At 39.2% G+C, this 24,608-nt stretch overlaps 1 protein-coding gene across 1 annotated transcript; it reads left to right on the top strand.

Annotated features, from left to right (window-relative positions):
* Positions 1-566: 566 nt before the first annotated feature.
* Positions 567-1,382, top strand: LOC132650689 (zinc finger protein ZFP2-like; the record flags this gene model as incomplete). Its single annotated transcript, XM_060376029.1, has 1 exon — positions 567-1,382. A coding segment is annotated over one exon (486 nt), but the record flags the coding sequence as incomplete, so codon positions are not given.
* Between the last annotated feature and the right edge of the window lie 23,226 nt (positions 1,383-24,608).

Genomic DNA, 24,608 nt, shown 5'->3' with positions numbered 1-24,608 from the left:
ATAACTCCTTTGCAAATAACAGTCTTGTTCTAAGACGTAAAAGGACACATATAGGAGAGAAAACTCATGAATGTAACCAACATGGTAAACCCTTTGCATGTAACAGTAGTCTCAAAGTACATAAAGGAATTCACACTGGAGAGAAAACATATGAATGTAACCAATGTGGAAAAGCGTTTGCATCTAACAGTGATTTCCGAAGACATAAAAGAACACACACTGGAGAGAAACCTTATGAATGTAATCAGTGTGGTAAAGCCTTTGCATGTAACAGTAATCTCCTAATACATAAAAGAAGTCACACTGGAGAGAAACCTTATGAATGTAATCAATGTGGTAAAGCCTTTGCATGTAACAGTAATCTCCTAATACATAAAAGAATTCACACTGGAGAGAAACCTTATGAATGTAACCAATGTGGTAAAGCCTTTGCATGTAACAGTGATCTCCTAATACATAAAAGAACTCTCACTGGAGAGAAACCTTATGAATGTAACGAATGCGGTAAAGCCTTTGAACAGAGAAGTACTCTTCTAATACATAAAAGAACTCACACTGGAGAGAAACCTTATGAATGTAACCATTGTGGTAAAGCCTTTGCATGTAACAGTAGTCTCCAAATACATAAAAGAACTCACACTGGAGAGAAACCTTATGAGTGTAACCAATGTGGTAAAGCTTTTGCACGTAACAGCATTCTCCAAATACATAAAAGAACTCACACTGGAGAGAAACCTTATGAATGTAATCAGTGTGGTAAAGCCTTTTCATGTAACAGTACTCTCCTGCTACATAAAAGAACTCACAGTGGAGAGAAACCTTATGAATGTAACCATTGTGGTAAAGCATTTACACATAAGGGTAATCTCCTAAAACATAAGAGAATGCACACTGGAGAGAAACCTTATGAATGCAACCAGTGTGGTAAAGCCTTTGCACAGAATAGTCATCTGGTAGCACATGAAAGAACTCACACTGGAGAGAAATCTTTTGAATGTACCCAATGTGATAAAGTCTATGCATTTCCCGAATCGTCTCTAAAGACAAAATGAACACATCCTGGAGAACAACCTTATGAATATAAGCAGTGTGGAATCACCTTTGTACAACACAGTCATTTCCTAATACATAAAAATCCATGTTGCAGAAAATCCTTATGAATATTGTCAATGTCCTAAAGTCTTTTCATGTAAGAGTCATCTTGAACAAGAACACTTTCTGGAGTGAAACCCTATGAATGTAACCAATGTGTTAAAACCTTTGTATGCCATAATAATCTGCATGCACATAGAAGAATGCACACTGGAAATTGTATGAATGTAACCAATGTGATAAAGTATTTTGACAGGATAGTAATTTCCTATAACATGAAGACATACTGGAGAGAAACCTTATGAATGTAACCAATGTGGAAAATTTGCTCCTCACAATCATCCTCAAAGTCATGGAAGCATTCATATTGAACAGAAAGACTATGAATGTATTTAAGGTGGTTAAGCTGTTCCATATTTGTATAACCATCATCATGAAAGAATTAGAACTGGAGAGAAACTTTATAAATGTTTCAAAATGTGAGCCCTTTGCATATGTCTATCGTCTTCATCATAAAAGTTTCATACTGGAGAGAAATTCTGAGTACATAAGCAACATGGTAAGGCCTTTGTGTTTTTCGGTCCACAGAATCCAATACAACTCAAACACATGTTCAAGGCAAATGACAAAAATGTATTTTCACCCAGTCACTACTGGTTGGTTAGTGGTACATAACATTCTTGGGAACTGAACTGTGATACCTATCCACCCACTAAGCCAGAAAGTTACAGAGGTTCTGAGTTGAAAATCATAAACATCTCTGCCATTTTACAACTAAGTTATTTCCATCAGTCATGGTTAAGGATATGGGATTTGTTTATGGCATTGAGGAATTCACCTGATGCAAAAGTGTAGATATTACAGTCCAAACAGTCATATCCATTTGTTCTTTTGTGGTTAGGAAAAGGTATTATGTTTTAGGGAAGAGAAAATGTGGTTTGGGACAGTCACTATGTTTGGCAAAGTGAATATATGGTATGGAACAGTCGTGTTTTGGGAAACAAAAGATGAATGATGAAAGCTTGTCAGCTATTGGGAAGTCTGCAGCTTTCCTAGGAATGATGAACTTAAATTTGGGTTCACCCTATATTTCATTGGGAATTGTTATCTAAAAAGCAATACATAGAGAAAATTTTTTTAGCATATTCACACCTACAAATTACTTTTTCATGTTTTGCATGTCAAAGTCAACTTCAAGTCTATAAAAGAGTAGATAGTAGCGAGAAACCTTGCACATGTAATCAATGTGATAAAGTCTTTTCTTAATGCAGTTATTTCCACGTACTTAGAAGAACACATACCTCAGTGAGACCCTGTGAATATGCAATGTGGTAAATCCTTTTCATGGATTTGTCTTTGAAATCATGAGGAAAAAGTCATGCTGCAAAGAAACCCCATGAATGTAGTCAGTACAGTAACCTTTTGTACTTCGTATTACCATTATAGAAGAGTAAAGGCTTTAGTGTGTGAGCAAGCTCTTAAAGCCTTTGCATATCACAGGAGTCATTGAGAACCTGAAAGAATTCATTCTCAAGAAAACCTAACAGGATAAAAGATTTGTTGAGGTCTTTGACAAGTCAACTTGCATTCAGTTACAGGAGATTTGGGAGGAAAATTGTAACAAGTGTCAACAATGTATTCATGCATTATGATATCCATCTTCATTTTGTTTCCAATTAAAAACTGATATGGACAAAAGACCTAGGAATTTAAACCACTAGGTAAACCTTTTAGATTTTAAAATTCTCTTCAGTTACCTGAAGTAAATCGTCCAGTTATAAATTTTACATGTATGTATTATTGCCCTTTCTGTGACAAAACACAATGTCAAAGGCAACCTCCAAATGTCTTTAATTTGCCTTAAGGTTCCAGAGGGATATGGGATCACTATGAAATGGGCATCACAAGTATCATATATGGCAGATAAAGTAGGAAGCTTGGAGTTCACATCCTCAACCTGCAGCATGAAGCAGAGTGTGAACTACAGATGAATACAGTTGAATACTATCATGCCCTTCCCAAGTAAGATACAGCCTCCAAGAGTGCTGTATTTCCTAAACATTCACAAATGATACCACCAACTTAGAAGGATTCATTTCTCTCACTTCACCCTACACATTTGATTTCACTTACATGAAGGAATTTTTGATGAAGAAAAATTCTGTGGATAAGACTGTAGTTGCCTCAACCCTTGAGTTACAGGAATGCATGCTTACACAAGTAAAACATTCTTGAGTAAACATATATTTGGTTAAGAATTTATTTTAATTTCCATCATTATCTCAGTGAGTCTTTGTGTGTTTATATGCCTGTCCATTCTGGTTTCCATTTGATCTTCTTGTAACAGGAATTACAGAAAGTTGTCAAAAACCTGACCTAGGTCCTGGGAATGAACTTGTCTTAACTTCACAGCCATGTCTCTAGTACTGTAACTATGTTAAATCTTTATATATCATCTTGATGTCAAGAAGTAGAAAAGAATTCCTAGAAGAGAGCAAACCTATTTTTATATAAGATGTGATGACTTTGGACATAATAAATATATTCTCTTTCAAGAAAAGAAACTCCTTTAAATGTTTTTCTCATAGTCTTGGAGGAAGTAAATGATTTACAATATTCACTTAAATGTAATGGAGGAGATCACCAGCTGTGGTTGTGGTCATTATTTTGAAACACTGGAGTAGATATTGAAGTATGCTGTATGTGCAGCAAATCTACTCACAGAAGTTTATTAGGTTGTTCTGATATTCTTTCTGTGGTGGCTTTCATGTTCTAATGCATTTCCACTTGGTGAAAGTTATTTTTCTGCTGCAATGTATAGAATGGGATCTCCATCATCTATGTGGCCCATTGCTTATTTATATCAGGCAGTCTGTGATCATAGTTTTCAAGGAAGGGTCTCTGAGAAAGCGTGGTACTTTTTCTATGTTACAAATTCCATTAAGACGTTTGTTTTCAGTCTTGCTTGGTTGTCAGTAATTAGTATTAAGATGCTCAATAGTAAGTGTTTATATATGTATATATTGTTTGAAGTTCCATGCTTCTTCGTGTTCACATATTTACTATATGTCACATCATCTTGGAGAACTGACTTCTAAGAGAATTATCTTGAGGTGTTAGATAATGTAAAAGCAATGAGATGTATTTCAAAAAAGCATGTTGTGTGTGTGTAATGTAAATATGGGATCTTAGGCCATGGCAGATATATGAAGGGTGTGTGACACTTTGTGGGTTTTGTCATTGTTATATGATGTTCAAGGTTATGTTGCCAGTTTTACATACCACAGTCATTCCCCCACCGAGTTCATTGATACTCAAATAAACTTAGTTGAAACAGTACATCAGTATAATATTGTCTTCTATTCAGATTGTAAACAAATTGTCATCTGAGGATGGAGGAAAAATGATGTGACTTGAATAATAAATGCTATTAGCAAATGAAAATAATTTACTGTTTTGTGTTTTGAAATGGGTTAGTTCATTCTTAGGAGTAAAGACTTGTTCATAACACTTTCTCAGAACTACAAGTGAATGTCAGAGAATTGTCTCAGTGGGTAAAGTTGGTTGTTGCTAACCTTGATTTGAGCTCAAACTTTGAGTAGCCTATATCACTCCTACAAATGTTTTTAACATTTGTAAAATTGTGCCGTTGTATATGCAAACTCACACACTAGCACATACACAAATATTTTTTCAACCTAAATAAAGGCCATTGTGGTCACTGGCCAAAAGACTCTTTGAGTTCCATGCTGAGAACTCACATATGGGATGCAGATAATAAATAGCAACAAGTTGTCCTCTCACTGGCACATATACACACACCATAGCATAGGTATGTACACAGAAACACACTCAAACAAGTTTAAATGGATAATATTAACAAAGCAAAGAACCCACTTATTGATGACAAATGATTTTCAGGTGTAAATAATTGTAGCATTTGAAGATTTACCACTGTTCATTAAAAGAAAAATGTTTCCTTTGTACATCTTATTTTATCATTTCGTTCCTTGATTCAAGGATAGGTCATTTTAAAAACATATCTCCATTTGGATCAGAAGTACATCACTGTCAGCCTAGACCTGGGAGTCCATGGTAGGCTAATTCCTCTGAGATTATGGTCATCTTGGTCCACAGAGTGAGTTGTCTGCTTGTTTGTTTGTTTGTTTGTTTGTTTTACAGACAGAATTTCCTTGTGTAGCCTTGGCTGTCCTGTTCTCAATTTGTAGACCGGGTTGGCCCCAAATTTGGGCTTCATCCTTCCTGAGTGCTGTTATTCTAGGTGTGTGCCACCATGCCCAAATCCACAGATTAAATTCTAAAGCATCCATTGTTATGTGGAAGTATTATGTATCAAAACGATTCCAAAAATATACAGTATATTGCATTTTCCCCTCAAGGATACTGGCCCTAGTGCTGACAGATGTATATTTGAATTGAAGTTTTGTGAATTGGTGCTCTCTGTCCTTTGTATAAGTGGGAAATGTAGCATTAAAACATCAACCTGATAGATCAGAAATCATGATTACTAGAAGGCATTGCCTACTGAGCAATCTACTTTAGTAGAGTCATTTACTTAATTTTCAGGTAAGAAATTGTGGTCCAAAATAAAAGTTCCAAAGGCATTTCTGTCCATCATTCTTTGAAATTACATATATTTCAGCATGACTTTGTGCAAAGAGTGCCCTTAAAGCTCTGATTTTACATTGTGATTACATTCAGAGTAGGATTTAATTTAGCATAGATATTATTTAGCATGGCTCAGAGTAGGTGAACCCACATTTAGCCATATCCATATTCCCTAAGTGAAATCCCAGTGCTTGCTTTGTTGAAGAAAACCATTGCTTTGGAAAGGCCTCACATGCTCTTATTGCCTGCCCCAGCAAAAACCTCTTTCTCGGTTTTTCTGCATTGCCTAGTGTGATGGCTAATCTAGGCAGTCATTTTGACTGTATGTGGACCTATGGCAAACACAAAGAGTTGGGTACTGTGGGGAATTTTTCATACTCATAGCTTTTAAAGTGGAAAACAACCCTTCTTTAATCTCATCCACAGCTAGTGTCTAGTCTGATTATATTCTATCTATGTAAAGGACATTGAAAGTATTAGCTTTTTCTCTTTTTCTGCTTGCCCTACCTCTAGCTACCAAGTTCATTTTTTTTTTTACTCTCATTAAGCCTACTCCTTGGAATTCTGTTATACACTGAAGACCATCTGAGATATTCAGCTACCTGCACTGAATAACTATTTGCTTCTTCAACTTTCGATTGGTAGTCAGCCATTGTTTGGACTAGTTGCACCACAGCTTGTGAGATATTCAAATGAATAAACTTTCTATATACATAGAGATTTAGTCTATGAGTTCTGTTCATCTATGGAACCTTGAATTATATATATACATATATATATATATATATATATATATGTGTGTGTGTATATATATATATACAGATATATATATATATATATATATATATATATATCTGTGTTTCTTTTTCCCTTCCTCACTGAGGAAGATGTACAGGCTAACAATAATGCACTTCAGTGTTTATCATCACTTTCTTGCTCTTTTGTTAGGTTTGTCTCATGCCTACCATTTAAAAAGTAGCTGCAGTTTACCTGAACACAACATAAAGAAAAAAGCTCAAACCCTTGTTTCCTAAACTCTCTTTTTGTAATTGTGGGACAGACTGATAACTCCAATTTCATTATACTAGTTATCCACCTTGATTCCAGTAAGAAGAAGGGGAAGTATTCATTGGTGCTATTACTTGCTGAGTTTGGTATCACTACAAACAAAATGAAGGATCAGGCAGCTGAACAGAGCAAGCTGAAGTGGTTAGTCCTCCCTAGACTGGATGGGAAGACAGACAGGAAGGCAGGAGGAAAGGACAAATGCTGCTGAACTGTGAATCTCTGCATACCTGGAAAAGTTTTGTCCTTGGATAGGAAGCCTGAACCAGGAACCAATATGCTATGTACCTTAAGCACATTCTAACCCTAACAGAGGTGTTGATATCACTCAAGATTAAATGGCCAATCAGGGTCTCCATGCAGAAGAGAAGGCAGGTCCTTCTAGATGCAGCACTCTAGGTTCTGCTCTGTTTCTGAGCAAGCTGGAAGGCCCCAGTGTTCTGAGATTTGAGAGTGGACATTGGATCTTTTGAGGAAAGCTCAAGGAAATTCTGAAGGCCCAAAATGGTGATTGGAGTGTCATTGTTCACAAATAGGAGGTGCAGGATGATGAGCATCACTAAGTAAAGTGCTGGGTCCTCCCTGGGCTGGATGGGAAGACAGGAAGGCTTTGAGATAAGGCACCAAGTGTTATTGAATTACAAATCTCTGCATACCTAGAAAAGTTTTGCCCATGTATAGGAGACCTGAATCAGGAACCAACAGGCTAGGTACCTTCAGCACATTCTACCCCTAACAAAGGTGTTCATGTCACTCAAGACAAACTAGCCAACCAGGGCCTTCAGGTAGACTTGCCTGTCAGGCCAGGAGGCAGGTTCTTCAGGGAGTTATGCTGGAGGTTTTGCTCTGTTGCTGATCAGGTTTGAATGATTCCATATGAAGTGCTCTGAGCACTGCTGCTAGGTGTTGTGAGGGAAGTTCAAGCAAATTCCAAAATACCAACATGGTGAGTGGTGTGTCACTGCCCATAAATGGAAGGAGTAGGCCACTGAGCAGGGCTGATTGAAATGATGGGCCCTGCCTGGTGGGATAGGTGGAAAGATAGATGGAAGACAGGCACATGTGTTACTGAAATGCACATCTCTGCAGGTCTGGATAAGGCATGGGCTTGAATGGCTAACCTGGGACTGGGACTATTATACTGTGTACCTTCATCAGGCACTAACCCTAAGGGAAGGGCTCCTGTCACTCAAGACACTGGCCAATCAGTGTCTCCAGGGAGACTTGCCTGTCAAGCTAGAAGGCAGGTTTCATTTACTGTGCGTTAATTTTAAATTGATGACGACCGTTTTTATTAATTGTTGTTACTGTTTGACTTTGATTAAAGGTGGGCTGCAGGGGTTCTCAGCTATGAGGTAGGGATATCAACACTGGACGTTGAATGTGTAATTGAATGTGGAAATGAATGTGCCTTTTAAGAGGAACAAGAAGAGCTCCTGGAGATTGGAAAATTATACAGAAATAGAAATTTCTCAGATGAGGGCCCTGTTTGCCCCTAGCTGGAAAGGCCTCAGCTGTCTGAGTCATTTGATCTCTGATTCCCAAGTAGAAGACCTACTCGCTGCTAATGTTCTGAGGTCCAGCTGGGTTGTCCAAGTTAATAGGAGACTCTGTCAAGGCCTAGTAATCAGGAACATCAGTAGAAGATAGTATTCAAGTTCTTTCCTAGATTCTCCCCTGATGTAGCTATTGGACACTCTGAGGGAGGCTACAAACCATACAATGGTATGTGTGTGAAGTGTGTTTTCCCTGGGCCAGGATAAACAAGTCTGCTGAGCTATGTATAAGAGTCTACTGGGAATGACATGGACCTGGGTCAGACTGTGGTTCTATTGGTCTATTGGGTGACATGGGCAGAAGCCCTTGTCATCTGACCCTTCCCATGTGTGGTTTCCCAGGAACAGGGAAGCTCTTTAGCCCTGGCAGTGGAAAGGTATGGTTGTTATACTAGTACTGTCAGTGTGCACAAACAGTTTTGCTTATGGTGTGCTATTGGATGACTGATTAAAAAACAAAAAGTCTTGTTCCTAGAAGTTCTGAACCTTGCCTTCTACATCCAATTTTATGTGACAAACTCTATACATAGTTTTGAAACTAGTAGACGTGACATGATTAGGATCATGTTTCAGCAATACTTGATTAGAATCTTTATTGGCTTTCTAGTACCACCAGTTTCAATGGCACAATGCAGGGAAATTCAATTTAAGGATACTAAAGCAATTTCTGAGATGCAGAGATTTCTCAGGTGTGGATGGTGTTAGGTAGGTTGGATATGGCAGATTCCACATCCTGTGACACAGTCCCTGTGGGAGGAAGTAGATGTTAAATAATTTTTCATCCTTGTTATGTATACGGGATTCAATAGTGCTGGATTTGCTTGAATACACAATTGGGGGTGAAGGGCTGCAGAGCCATAGCCCACCTTTTGATAAACATTATTTCCCACAGAGACTGCTTGAGTATGGGGCCTCTCTGTTTGGAAGAGAGATCAGTAGTAGCTGAAGGGTTAGAAATACAACAGTATTAAGGTATCACTTGCAGTTGTTTCTGTAGGAGCTGTGAAGTCTGTTTCATGTATTTTTTTGCACATAGAATGAAAACTTACAGGTCAAATTCACATTTTTCTTTCCATAGTTCCCTTAGATCATTTGGTTAGAACGTGAATATATTTTAGGCATGCATTTTTGGCTGTATCTTACCATCCCCTCATTCTTTCAGAAATACTGTACATATTCTTGATTGTTTTAGCTTTGTGCTAAGTACAGAAGTCACATTGTCCCAATTTGTGTACAATTTCTTTGTAATCCTTTTGAGAATTCTTAGGTTTTTTTTTTTAACATGACACATAGCTTTGGGATCTTATACATTTGTAGAAATTTCCTCTTATACATTTGTAGAAATTTTCTTTGGATTGCATTGAACTTATGCTGCAAATTGAATATAGCCAACAGTTTTTAATACATCATTTCAGTTGTGCTATTTACAGTAGTATAAAGGGGTGAAATACCATTTGTTTTTCAAAGGACACTAAGTGTGTACATCTGAAAACTGATATGAAAGAATGTATAAAGCCATAAAAGGAGGAGAAGGCAGCAGCTCCTGAAGCCTCAGGTGGGGCTGCTCCTAACTGACTTATCCATTTGGAGCTAGTGAGTGAGCTCCAGAACCATCTCTGAATGAATAAACTAGTCATTCCCTTGATGCAGGGAGCTATACATGGTCTGGCATGGTGAGCCAGGGACCAAAGCCAGGTATCTGTCCACTCAGCATAAGTTCACAGTTTATTTGAGAAAAGTTGTTTTGGTTAGCTCAGAATTAAAGTCTGTGAACCCCTTGAGACAGGAGTCCATGGGACCCTCTCCTGCACACTACTGTAACTGTCATAATTCCATTTTGCCTCTGTAACTGTCACAAAGGGCATCTCCATCCCCTATGTAGGACCCATCCCAGATTATGCTGTTTAAGTGAAAACTCTAAACAAAAATTCACTAATATTTGAGCAGGAAAGCCCATCAATTCCTAAATTAACCCCCCCCACACACATAAATTATCCCTGAGTTGGAGATCCGACCAATCTCTGAACAACAAAAAACAAAAACAAACAAAAAAAAACAGGAAATCCTGAACTCCCCAAAGCTCAGAACTTGAAATCCTACCAATCCTCACTCTGAAAATCTCTGCCCTAGAAAGCTCTACCCCATAACAAATCTCCTATGAAGACTGTCTGCTCGCTTCTCTGCTGCCATCTCCAGGGAGAAGAGGCAGCCACTCCTGGATTTCTTCTTCCACTCGCTGGATCCTCCAATATAAATCCCTTTTTTTGAGGTTTACTGGATGCTCTGACTCTTAGTGGAAAGAGCCAAGAAGCACAGCAGAGAAGAGGCAAAGGATTAGAGCTGAAGATCCTGATGTACTTCCTCAGTTCAATTGGGGATACCCTTCCATGGAAGCTGTAGCACTTCATGCTGTAGAGACCTCCTCTCAGAGTTGTGTGGTTCTTGGGCTCTCATGTCTCAGGATTCCATTCTATGGGGACCCTGTCCCACCTCAAAGCTGTTTTTTCCTGTGTTCCCAAGTCCCAGGACAGCTTCCCATTTGAGCTGGCAGGCCAACAGTTTAGTTTTTGTCTAGAGGAATGGTCCATTGGTGAGAGTTGCCTGTCAGGCTAGGAGGCAGTTCTTCAGCTAGTTATGCTGGAGGTTCTGCTCTGTAGCTGATCATGCTTGAATGATTCGGTGTGAGGTGCTCTGAGCACTGCTTCTAGGTGTTGTGAGGGAAACTCAAGCAAGTTCCAAATCCCAAAATGATGAGTGGAGGGTCACTGCCCATAAATGGGCAGAACAGGCTGCTGATCAGAGCTAGCTGGAGTGGTGGGTCCCGCCTGAGGAAAGGTCGGAAGACAGATGGAAGACAGGCACAAGTGCTACTGAAATGCAAGTCTCTGCAGGTGTGGAAAAGGCACAGCCCTGGGCTGGAAATCTGGGCCTGGTAGTATTATGCTGTGTCCCTCAGCAAAGTCTCCCCCTAATAGAGGTGCTCATGTCACTCAAGACTCACTGGCCAATCAGGGAGTCTAGTCTAAAGAGAAGGCGGGTCCTTCTGGGTGCCCTGCTCTAGGTTCTGCTCTGTTTCTGAGCAAGCTTGAACATCTGCCTGTGATGAGATGTGAGAGCTGCTGCTGAATGTTGTGAGGGAAGCTCACTCAAGCCCCAAATTCCCAAAATGGTGAGTGGAAGGTCATTGCCCACAAATGGGAGTAGCAGGCTGCTGAGCACAGCTCGATAGAGTGGTGGGTCCTGAAGCTGGATGGAAATACAGATTTGTACACTGTTGGAGGACAGTCACAAGGGCTACTGAAATACAAATGTGTGCAGATCTTGAAAAGGCATGGCCCTGAACAGGAAGCCTGGTACTGGTAGTGTTATGCTTTTTCCCCTTCTGCACACTCTAACTCTAAGTGAGGGGCTCATGTCACTCAAGACACATTGGCCAATCAGGGCCTGCCTGGATAAGAGGAGGTGTGTTCTTCCAGGTACCAAGGTACAGTTGTTACTATTTAGGCAGCTTGCTTCTGGGTTGCCTAGCATCTCTGATGTCATCATGTGTCATCTGCCAGGTAGCCACATCTGACAGGCATTGTTAAGTTTCTCCTCAAAAGGATCAACCTGCCACTTTGTCTCTCTCTTGCCCTCTTGTCTCTTATCATCTCCGTTTTCTCTGTTGGGGCACACTACTCTCCTCTCCCTATTATGTCTTAATCTCTCCTTCTCACTCTTTCCATTTCCATCTAATAAACCTCTTTCATATAAAATCTGCTGTGTGCATCATCATTTCATTGGTCCTGACATCTGGGCTTTTTGTCAGGAAGGACTGTCCTGGTAGCACCCGGTCTAGTCATTAAAGGACCCCTTTAATCTCACCAAGAGGCCTGCAATATTTTTTCCTGTTCTATCTATCCCTAACCACAATTTAAAACCTACACTTTCTCTCAGCTGCCCTTACTGCACACGCCTGTACCTCTGCTCAAGGCTGCTCAGACTCAGCATCCTGTCAGATGCTCTGACCACCAAGCACCAGGGAGGAAGCTAACTCAGGATGCACCAAAACCAGTTTGAGGAAACTGCTCACACCATACGCTGAAACTGCCACTTCAGACGCAGACACAGCCTGCTTCTAAGCTATTGCTGTTAGGTAAGCAATTTCTGGGGACCCTGTGCACACAGAGATGGCTTTAAATTGCACTGCTGCCTCAGGCCCCATGGGAGAGATTTTAAATTTCCTGCTGAATGCCTGCCCTGAGAGGCTGTCTTGCAGAGGAGGGTTTTCAGTTGTGCAGACTTCCAATCAGCTGTGCCACATGCAGGCAGATTTTCAAACCAGGGCATTACAGCCTTCCCACCAGAAAGCACCTGGCCTCTCTGTGTTGCCACAGTTGCACACCACACATGCCAAGCTGCCATGTTGATTTTAAAATAGAGAAGCCACACCATGTACTTGCTCCACCCTCATTCCTGCAAAACTCCATACAGCACATTATAAACACTGGCTCTCAATATTTCTGACTTCAAAGGTACTAGTTCCAAGCTTTTAAAAATATTTTCTTCCTGGTTTCTGTACAGTATGCTCTTAATATATAAATATATTTAAATGCTATAAATTCTTATGTACTTATTTTTATAATTTTCTCTGTGTTTACATACATAAGATTCCCTTAATCATAACTAACTCTGTTTATTCTATCTCCTTTTAGACTAGGACAACAACAAGCCTCATTTTAAATTGGTATCTATTAAAATTCAGTTATGTTTTACAATATATATGATTCAGCCCTGGTTCAAAATAATTTTTATAATGCTAAAATTGCAAAGTTAAAAAAGTCTTCAAATTAAGCTAATTTAAAATGCATGTCTAACTGCCTATGTCTTTATCAATTCCTAAATTAATAAATGCTGTGTCTCCTGCTATGAACTGCCTGTGATCCAGATTCACCATTAGGCTTTCTGGCTAACAGGTTTGCTATACTAAATTCAAATGTAAATTTAAAATCGTTTTATACTGTTCTACTCTATTGTTTGTTTTAAAACTCATAACTCAAGGGTTACTATGTACCATTAGTAATAATACTTTAATAATTGTTATAATAAATTAGGATCTATTAATTTTAGAGGCATTTATTTATGTTAAAACTTGATCATTGTGCTATATCTTCACTATCAAAAGGTTAAAATATGCTTGATCTTCTTTTCTTAAAAAATGGTATCATTATTAATGTGTTCTATAGCCTTAGACTTTTATAAGCTATAAACTTTTTATATATTATATACTAAATCATACAATAAAATTTCTGTGTTGTCACTTGAATGGACTATATTAATGACTTTTAAGGCTCCAACTTAACAGGAACAAAACCTAAAGTCCTAATATTTGATGGTTAACAAATGCTAGTTAATAGTCAGTCATCTCATAGCTGATCAAGTCCTCTAACAAATCCAGAAATATATTTATAGTCCTACAGATGCAAACATGGTCTCACTGCCTTCTTTAATAAACAGCTGAGAATGGTCCTTAGGTCACCATACAGGAGTTGGTAAAAGTATAGAAAGAGCCTTCCCGAAAGGCTCACCTACAGCAAAAAGTATGCTCCAGAACTTGGCTGCTGGTCTCAGGCATTTGGCTTTCCCGCACAGAAAACAAGAGGTCTGCAATGCCCCATTCCACTGGGGTATAGCCAAAAGTCAATTCCACAGATGAGTGTTTCAAATGCAGCCAGAAAATGCTGGTCACATAGCTGCCTCAACAAGCCATGGCTGCCTGCTGGCAGACTGCCTCTGGAAGTCAAAATGTTCCCATGCAGGCTTGTTCTCTGTGCCCAGCCATGGAGGCTCAACCAACACAAGAGCCATAGACAATTCCAGCCTTCCAACTCCTTGGCCTGGCAAAGGACAAATGGCTCCTTGATTCAGAGACCTCCACCACCCTCGCTCACCCCAGGATAACATTACAGGTCTGTTTTGGCCTTACAAGGGGTCACACAGACATGTTACCAACTTCTGTCTTGGGAGACTTCAGATGTCTTCTGAGTTCTGTTCAGATGCAGGAGACCAGGCTTAAGCCTGGGTCCTAGAGCTCTTACTGTCAGTCCTAGACACAACATGCCTTGTTGTCAGACTCAAGAAATAGGCCAGGATATAACCTTTTGTCATCTCAGTAGCTAAAGGACAATAAATGTTCATAACAGTCTCAACTATGTCTCATGGTAAGTGACTAGATTCTTAGGCCTAATGATGTTTGAGTATCTAAGAAAATATTTTAAGGTTGGTGAAAACTTATAAATGTTTGCAAGTTTAAATGTTTTAAGGTTGGTAAATGCAAGATATAAATGTTGCAAGGTCTAAGGTGATTTAAGGTATCCTAAATAGGTAAAAAGGCTTAATATTTCCTCCTCTTGCTATGCTACTGTTACTTTGATGGTCCCAAGCTTTGACCTTTATCAATAGAGTTCTGATTTATTAATCTGACTCTAATTCAAAACATTCCACTATACTACACACTTTCATGGTTCCATTTTAAATCTCTATAAGGTTAAGATCAAGTGAGCTTTTGTCCCTTCAACTTCACAAAAGTTGTTTTTGCTTTCTCAGAGCTCACCTTAAAGAATGCTTATCGTGTTAACACAAATTGTATGTCTACTCCATTTTCTACAGTTATATTTCAGTGCAGATTACAGTTGTTATGCTAACATGTCTAAAGTTTTATCTCCTTCATAAAACTTAAAAATAATTCTTGTAAACTGAAGGTAATTCATCTGAATCCACCTCTCGGGTCAATTGGGCTCCAGGTAAGGACTACACTTATTGTCTATATCAGAGGGTGGTATTCTTCCCCTTTCCCTGGTTTTGGGACTTCCCTTTCCTGGCTACCTGATTGCTGCATTCCTACATCCAACACTGGCTTATTGGTGAGTCTTTCCTTCTGGTTGGTATCAATTCCTTGCTACATCCATACATCCAACACCAGCCATTTGGTGAGTCTTCACTTCTGCTTGGGGCAAATCCTACCATTCTCACCAACCTACATTCAAACCATTCACCTAGGACCTCCTTTTCTCTTGGTTAAGACTTTCCTTCTACTGGCATGGTTTCTCTCCATCCACCTCTCACTTGTCTATGAAAATCCTAGCTAGGTAAACCATATCTGCTATATGCTACTGTGCCCTTGATCTCTGGCCAGTGCTGAGCAGTTGTTGGAACAGATTTTACATACTACTCTAATTAAACCTTGCTCTTTGGATGCCGTGACAGTCACTGACTCCTACCTCTCCAGTAAATAGTCCATTCTTCCATTCCTCTAGATTCTCTTCTGGGATGTCTTCTGGAGAACTTAAGATTTCTACAGATAGTGCCCACTTTAAGGGCCTCTAAGCTTACACACCTCTATAACCAAACTTGACTTCAATTTTCTTAAATGACAGATCCAAAGCAGACCCTTCCTAATTACAGCCAGTGATTTGGTAAATGGAAGTTACTTCAATTAAATGGAGGTTCCCATGTTCAAGTCTCTTTGACCCAAAGTTTCCAACTCTGTTCTCTCTCTCAAAAGTTTTAAATGTACACCTGAATAAATTTTCTGCATAACCTACATGACTTTGTATTATATATATATACATATATATATATGTGTGTGTATATATAGAGAGACAGAATACCAATATATAATACATATATATAGAAAGAATACAAATATATAATACAAATATACATATATATATACAGATATATAAAATACAAATATATTTTTTTCAGTATCCTGCCAGATGCAGATATTTCCTATATCCACAACAGCACCAAAGCATCTACCACAAGTATTCCAGTCTGACCTCACACACTTCCTCAAGCTGGACTTGCAGTTTTTCTCCCAGCCATGGATGTTCTCACAAACACTAAACAGCATCAAAACAGCTTGTTCTTCCTGGACTTAACCAGAGTTTCAGCCTTTTGACCTACCTACAGAGCCCCCCAGTATCAGCAGGACATATCCAGAAGAGAATCTACACCCGTTATTCACTTATTATTATCAAAAGCCCAGCATGATGTGTTTCAGTCCCAGTACAGGTAGTTCCAGGTTCTCCCAGCATTCCTCAGTCCTTACCTGTTAGCTTGCATGGCTGGCAACTCTACAGCCAACCCTCTACCCTGAACTTTCCAGGGCAGTGGATTCTTCTCCTCCTCTTGACCATGTAATCTGGATATTTTGTTATTATCTCTCTCTCTCTCTCTCTCTCTCTCTCTCTCTCTCTCTCTCTCTCTCTCTCGGCAACCAAGAGCTGCTTCCAATGAACCTAAATGTATATACTTTAACTTGCCTTACATGAGAAGCAGCCCAAGGTCTTTAGTTTTTTAATTATAGAAAAAGGGAAGAAAGTTAGCATTTAGGCAGCCTGCTTCTCAGTTACCTAGCAACCTATGATGTCATCATGTGTCACTGACCAAATAGCTACACCTGGCAGGCATGGTTGCATGTTGCTTCTTAACAGGTTCAACCTGCCACTTTGTCTCTCTTGCCCTCTCTTCTCTTGCCCTCTTACCCTCTCCCCTTTCCTGTCAAGGCATCCCCTCCCTTTCCTCATCCTGTCTCTCATTCTCCTTCTTTTTCTCTCTTCATCTTCTTCCAATAAACCTCTTTTATATAAAATCTGCTGTGCACATCATCATTTCTTGGATCCTAACAGTCCTGGACTTTGTCAACCAGGCCAACATTGAACTCACAGATACAGCCTGTGTCTGCCTCTCATGTGCTTGGATTAAAGGTTGTGCAACCATGCCTGGTAAGACCTTAGATTTTTAAGGATTTGATTAAGGGAGGGTTTCTTATATCCTAATCTTTTTATAAGATTTCTGAGTGGCTGGATGAGGGGACCTCTGATTATTATCTGTGTGTGTGTGCCTGTGCTTGCACAGATGTTAAATCAGACATTGCTGCCATCCTCACAGTCCTTCTGAGATCAGAGTTTTTATTCTCATATTTAAGAAATGTTATTTTTTTAGAAAAATATCTCTTAGCCATTTTGTTTGTGTGAGGGTGTGAGATCCGCTGGAACTGGATTCACACACAGTGGTAGGTGTTGGGGATTGAACCTATGTCCATCTGGAGGAGTAAGCACCACTTTAACCACTGAGCTGTCCCTCCAGCAGTTCATCATTATGTTTAATGATGAGAATAGAGTATTAATTACTGTCAAACAAAACTGTACAATTCATCTGGCAGTGGGATTTTTGGGTGAATAAAACTTAGAGACCCAGAGCTGGAGAGATGGCTAAGAGGTTAAGAGCACTGTATTGTTCTTCCAGTGGTCGTGAGTTCAATTCCCCGCAACCACATGGTAGCTCACAACCATCTACAATGAGATCTGGTGTCCTCTTCTGGTGTGCAGGTGTACATGCAGACAACATTGTAATATAATAAATAAATGAATATTTAAAAAGTCAGAGACATGCTTGCCACTGCTTGCAGGAATGCTGGGGTGGCAGGCATGTGCCGACACACCGGCTTTATTTTTTTTTTTTAATATTTTAAAAGATTATCTGTGTCTGACTCCCAATGCTATAATCAAAGGCGCAAAGACCCAAGACTACCTTCTCAAAATGCCAGGGACTGGACATGTTTTAATGAAGCAGCACCACCAGCTTCTGATGTGGTGACTTCTGGGAAAAGTGGCTGTGCGATGACCTCACGCAGCTCCTGGCCAGTTGTGATCCCAGGGACACTACGGCATTGCAGGGAGACCAGGGGAAAGGCTGTGTGGGCTCTGAGGATGACAATGGGCCACAGCTGCTTACAGCAGCATGAAGAGGCTTTCTGAGCCTCCTACTTCCAGGCTGCTCACCAAGTGAGCGAAGCTGAGGAAGAAGGACACTTTATATTGGCAATAGCACGTGGTGGATTCTGGGATTCCTAGGTGGCACCCAGGCCACAGTCCAGGCAGAATACTGGCAGAGACATAGATGCCTGACTCTAAGCAATCCCAGTATGCATTGCAACGCCAGTATACCGTTTATACAGTTCTCAGCTACAATCCCAGAAGTCCATGGTCTGAAGCCATGTTTGTAGTTATCAGGCAGGTGGACCTCTGCTGCAATAAATCTTGGGATGGTTGGTACTTCCCTGACCAGGGAGCACTCTGAAGTGGTACCTGAAGGGATAGAATTCTGTATGTGACTAGAAGCTTTGTGTTTACATCCCCGGAGCAGCGGCCAGGCCAGGGAGATGGTGGTATGGCCTTGGAGACTCTGATCCTGGAAGTCTCTGCTCCCAGTAGGGTGGATCCGGGAGCAAAGACTGAAAGGGCGGGACTTCTGCTAACCTGCGCCACTGTAGGACTGGCTTTCCCTCGTCAGCATCCTTCTTATCCCAAGCTGTTTGCCTAAACTCTGAGTCCCACTCACACGGGGAGGCTGTCCATCTTTCTGTCTCCCTGAAGTCCATGAGCAGCTTGTGCTTGAGGCTCCACCATGTCTGCATGCATCCTGGAGGAGGTGGGTGCACACTGCCAGGGGTTCAGGCTGTGCACGACCTTGTATAGATTGTATAGGTGCCCTCAGCTAGCCTTCAGGTAATCAATCAGGCAGGACACTATAAATAATTTTCAGATGCTGGAGACTGATTAGGTAAGGTGCTCTGTTCTTAGTGATTAGGGTACTTGGTCTCAGTACATAAGGATCTCGCCGCATCTGTTGACCTGAAGGCATACACACATGCTGAACAGTGTATAAATAGTGTTAAGGTACAGGGGGCTGAGTAGCTAAGGTGCTCTGTGCTTACTGGTTAGGGTTCTCGGGACTCAGTACATAAGTATCCTGCCACCTCTGCTGGCCTGATGGCATACATACGTGGGCAAAGACAAAAAGGAGGATAAAGAAGAGGAAAGGGAGCAAGAAAAGTAAGAAAGGTATCTGTGTGGTTTTTACAGAAAAACTCCCAGCTAATTGAAACATGGGTACGATTTAGTGTTGATATGCTTTATTTGAACCAACATACACAGGTAAATGTGCAGGCATTCTATAGTGACATGAATAACTGATGTTTTCTGGATGGTAAATAAAATATTTTCAACCAGAAGGAAGGTGTGGAACATGGCAAAACAACACATTATATTTAGAGTCTGTATCTAATAATAATGGTTTGGTAAACTTTTTCAGAGGAAGCTTCTCATATTCCAAGACAAGAACTATCACTGGCTTAAAGCATTTTCTCATATACCCTCCCAGTATACGTGTACCCAGGAGAGTCTTAATTCCATAAATTCTGGATTGACAATTTTGATTGCTTACTTCCTGCTTTGCTATCTGAAAATCATAAAACATGCCAAGCAAATATTTTTATAAAGATTAAACCAGAGAAATAGTGGTGTGATGACCATTTGTGAGTCCATCTACAACATATGGAATGCAGTGTATGCAGCGGCCTATGTCCTCCGTAAAATGCTGTTGAGCAAAACAGAAAAGGCTCTAAAGAAAACTAAAACAAACAGGGGCTTCTACCATGGCATGGAAGCCTCACTCATAAGCATCGGAAGCATTAAGATCTAATATCACTGGTAAGTAATTTGCAGTTGTCAAGCCAATACAATATTTTTTCTTATAATTAAATACATAAGTTTAAATGGAAAAAAGGTTCTATCACAGGCTATTTGTCTATATAAGTAATTATCTTACATGATTTTAGGACTGAAAGCACTGACTTTAAGACATTGCATTTAAATATATTTCAGCAAATGTTTTCCTAGGGTGAGATGAACCTCTGTCTCTGACATGAACTCAGTGGGAGGCTCTTTGTACACCTACCCTGAGCAGCCTGGCCAGGCCACAGAGGAAGACAATACAGCCAGTCCTGCTGAGAACTGATAGGCTAGGGGCAGAAGGAAGGGGAGGAGGACCTCCCCTATCAGTGGACTTAGAGAAGTGGTTGAGAGGAGATGAGGGAGGAGGCTACAGATGGGATACAAAGTAAATAAACTGTAATAATATAAACAAATAAAAATTTAATAAAAATGACAAAGAAGTCATGAAAAAGATATATGGGTAATCAATGTAAAAATATAACAAGTTAAAAAAACAAAACTTTTTATATTTTCATTCAATTTGTCCAATGCCATAAGATACAGACAAAGGGGTCATATCCAAAGCAGCCATTTCATCTAAAATACAATCTATATTTACGACACAAAACTTTAAGAAGATCCTTTTGTGGATGATAAATAGCTTGTTCTACAGTCAGCAGAAATTGAAAAGTAAATGCTTTCACAGATTATTGAGTATTAATAAGGTAAGTTGAAGGTTAAACCAAAACTGTTTCCATTATTAAATTTTAGAACACAGACAGTACTCATGAACCCGGGCCATATCTCAAGATGTTAGTGATAAGTAGATATAAACTTAGGACTCATTTAAACATACAAGCCTTCAAGGAGGGTATTGTTGAGAAGATGGCTGAGCAAGTCAATTAAACTTTTCATTCAGTCAATGATAAGTAAATAAAAGAAGAACTGTGAATGTTTAGTAAACTATGTAATTTTTAGTATTATGGGAATCAGTAATATTTGACATTGATATTGGCATAGTCTGTAATCACAGCTTCTAGTCATAGTATATTAGGTAAGTTAGTACATCTCTTGTACACATAACTGTGTACCTATATAAAAGTTCTTTAACACAAGTTATTAATTAGTTAACAATATTAGGTTGCATTATTAATTTTCAGAAGTTGATTTTTTTCGTTATCGAGATCATACTGGTATCTCAACAAAAAGATGGAATATTTTTCCTTTTATTTATCCTTTTCCCTTCTGTGGAATACTTTGAGGAGTATTGCAGTGAGTACTTTGAGATCCTTGTAGAATTCATGCTGAATCTCTGGAGCTAGGCTTTCTTTTATTTTTACATTTAATTGAGATTTAAATTACTGTTTCTATTATGTTTGTGATGTGTCTGCTTAAATAATTTACTTCATCTTGATTTAATGTTGCTAGATTTTATAACTGTAGAAATCTACTTTTTTTTTACAATTTAAAGTTTAGTTGAATGAAGATCTTTATAATATGAACCTATGATTCTCTGCTTTCCTCAGTGAACACTGTAGTGTCTGTTAGATCAGGATTGATGCAGTTGACATGGAATTAAAAGAGAGAAGACAGGCATTTCTAGATGGAGGGTTTTTCTCTCAAACAGAACACTGATGCACTAGTCTTTTGAGGGGGTAGAGAGTGGAGATTCTGTGCTGTAGTACCATGGGCTGCAGGTTTTAAGTGGCCTGATTTGGGAAAACATATCATTGTGGTTTAGTGTATAAATTTCTGGCGTTAGTCCTGCCACTGAGGCTTCATTCATAAATTGTGTGTGCTGGCAGTTATCCTTGAGCATGGGGTAATTTGGGGGGGAAGCATTTTCCAGTGTGAGATTTTTTTCTTTGTTAATGTTTCCATTGCTATGATCCAACATTGTGTGTGTGTGTGTGTGTGTGTGTGTGTGTGTGTGTGTGTAATAACAATGAAGAAAGATAACACAATTTTACAAAAGTGCAATGAGGAATGTATGGGATTGTTTGGAAGGAAGAATGAGGAGAGGTAATGATGAACTTATATTAAGCTTGAAGTTATATCAGAATTGAAATATAATAGAAATAAAAATAATGAATCAAATCACTATCATTGATGTATTAAACTTTCTTGAAGGCAGCAAAAATTCTAGTCAATTTTTTTGTGTGTGTAACAATCTTTGCCACTTTGTTGTAAAATTGAGTCTCTTACTGCTGGGGTTTTACTGGAACATGTTTATAAATTCCCATTAGTTTGTTGATTTTGGTGTTATCCTTAGATTTAAAAAAAATATTATTATTGGTTGCTTTCATTCTTATATTTAACTATAACTTAACTACAATCAACATTCAGTTTCCTTATAAAAGGAAATAGGTTGTTCAGCCCTGAAAACATACATACAGATAGTGAAAGAATAAAGTCCTAGCATAATGCTGACCCTGCTCACAATCTGCCTTCCCACCTTCCCGGTTCCGGGTACATGACCCTGCTCACAATCTGCCTTCCCGCCTTCCCTGTTCTGGGTACGTGACTTAACTACGGCTTTGTTCAAACCACCCAATCAGACCCCTGTAACTATGCTTCTCGCTTCTGTAACCACGCTTCCTGCTCCCGAGCCCTATAAAAACCGGTCACCCCAACCGAGAGGCGCGCAAGTCTTCCGAGAGACTTTGTCGCCCCGGGTACCCGTGTACTCAATAAAACCTCTTGCTGGTTGCATCGAACAACTGGACTCACTGATCTTTGGGTACGGGGTCTCCCTGACGGAAGACAACCTTCGGGGGGTCTTGCAATAGTATTATAAAAAATCATCAGTTTATTTTTCAAAATGCATGTATATATAACACACGAAATAACAATAAAGAAAGAAGCTGTGAATTTGAAGGTGAGCAGATGAGAACATGTGGGAAGGCCTGGATGGAGAAAAGGGAAGGAAGAAATTTTGTAATGAAATTATAGCCTTAAAATAATTTGTAAGTGTTAATATCCAGAAGGGTCAGGTACTGATATTTGTATCTTTCTGTACACCTTAACTTAATTTATTTGGGCATCTTGATGAGGAAGGAAATAGTTTTATTTAGGTGTGAACCCCCATCCTCCAGACTTGGAGCCAGCCACTTTACCAGCTGAGCCACTTAAGGCTTTCTTTCTGCTCTCTCTGCCACCAAAATCACTCTTTCCCTACTGTCTTTATTGTTTAACAACAGGTGGTCTTAATTAGACTGACAATGAGCTCCAGGCTTGTTGAATCAGGGACTCTCTTCAGGCCTCTATGGGCTCAGTGGCAATCCTCTGTCCTCTTTCTGAGGTAGGCTCAGAGGGATGGTAGAGGTTTAGGGGCCCATTAACCCTCTGCAATTGAAGGAGAAATGGAGATAAAAGAGAGAAGTCTCAGCCACATAAGCTCACTGAAAAAAAGTGGATGGAACAAGAAATTTAAGAAATTCCCACAAGCTTACATATGATGGTGATTTCAGCTAGCATCTCCCCTGCTGAAACTGTAGCATATTAAGACTGCCCTTGGGGAAAACATCTTCTTCAACCAGCTGTTATGGCTGGTTCCCTCATGCTTACACATAGACAAATGATAAGACATATAAACCTGTATATACCCATGCACATATTGCATGGGTGATAAAAAGGAGCTCCTTGCAAGCAGTGAATTGACATACATTCATGTCACATGTACAAAAAAAACAGATAGACATATCCCATGCAAACACATCAATATACATATTTACAATGCACAGATGAAGCAAATCCCAGTCTGCTTCAATCCTACTATTATCTGTTCATAGCTTTTATATTTCTGAGACAAAGGAATTGCTTCATAGCCAAAAATGATTACAGATAAAGATGAATTTAAAAATGCAACAGTTTACATGTATTTACATTAAAACTAAACATTTCATATTTGGGTATCCATTATAGAAGTTCATAGTGACAAACGTTGACAAGTGTTAAATGTTAACAGGGACCAAGAGGTTACAAAAAGATATAAGTCACTTTTATATTTTGGGTTTGGGGACCAGAAAAGCTCCCTATATTTATGGTGTGTACAAGAATTAATGGAGCCATCCCTAGAGTGAGAACTTCTCTGAAGCCACAAATCTATCTCAATCTTAGTGAGGCATTGGGAGGCATCCAGAAAGGTATTTGTTGCTGCCATAAAATTGTAAACTTGTTTTAGAACAAGTTAACTTCTAAGATTGTTTTAGTCAAATCAGGAATTCCATAATCAGGAATTAATTCACCTTAATAGCAGTTCATCTTCATAAAGATCCCATAGGAAGTTTATGCAATCGATAAAAACCCCGAAAATGAGTGTCCGTGCTAAGCCAGAATTTTTTAAGAGACACAGTATCACAGAATAAAGGAGTGTCAGGGTCTGGAAACAATTCTGTGTGCATTGGGGAATAGACCTTACAAATCACCAGCTCTCTCTTCCAGAAAGCTCATATGCATATTAAGCTTCCCCAAATGAATGGCTCTTAGTATATAGTCTCAAGAAATTTTTATTTACTTTTAAAAAATTTTTTGAAATAAAAATTTCAAAAAAGTAATCATGGTCTAAGAAAGATTACAAACGGAGAGCACTCTAAATTATTCTGCCAACTCCTCATTTTTAGAAAGAGGGACTATATCTTGTCCTTTATTTTCCTTGAATTTTTATTCACTCCCATCAATTAAAAATGTGAGCAAAGAAACATTAGTGATTTTATTTACATTTTTA

Source organism: Meriones unguiculatus, assembly GCF_030254825.1.
Source record: "Meriones unguiculatus strain TT.TT164.6M chromosome 13 unlocalized genomic scaffold, Bangor_MerUng_6.1 Chr13_unordered_Scaffold_28, whole genome shotgun sequence".
In the NCBI taxonomy this organism is placed as follows: Eukaryota; Metazoa; Chordata; class Mammalia; order Rodentia; family Muridae; genus Meriones; species Meriones unguiculatus.
The sequence above is the reverse complement of the archived record's forward strand: the minus strand, read 5'-3'. Positions and strand labels throughout refer to the sequence as shown.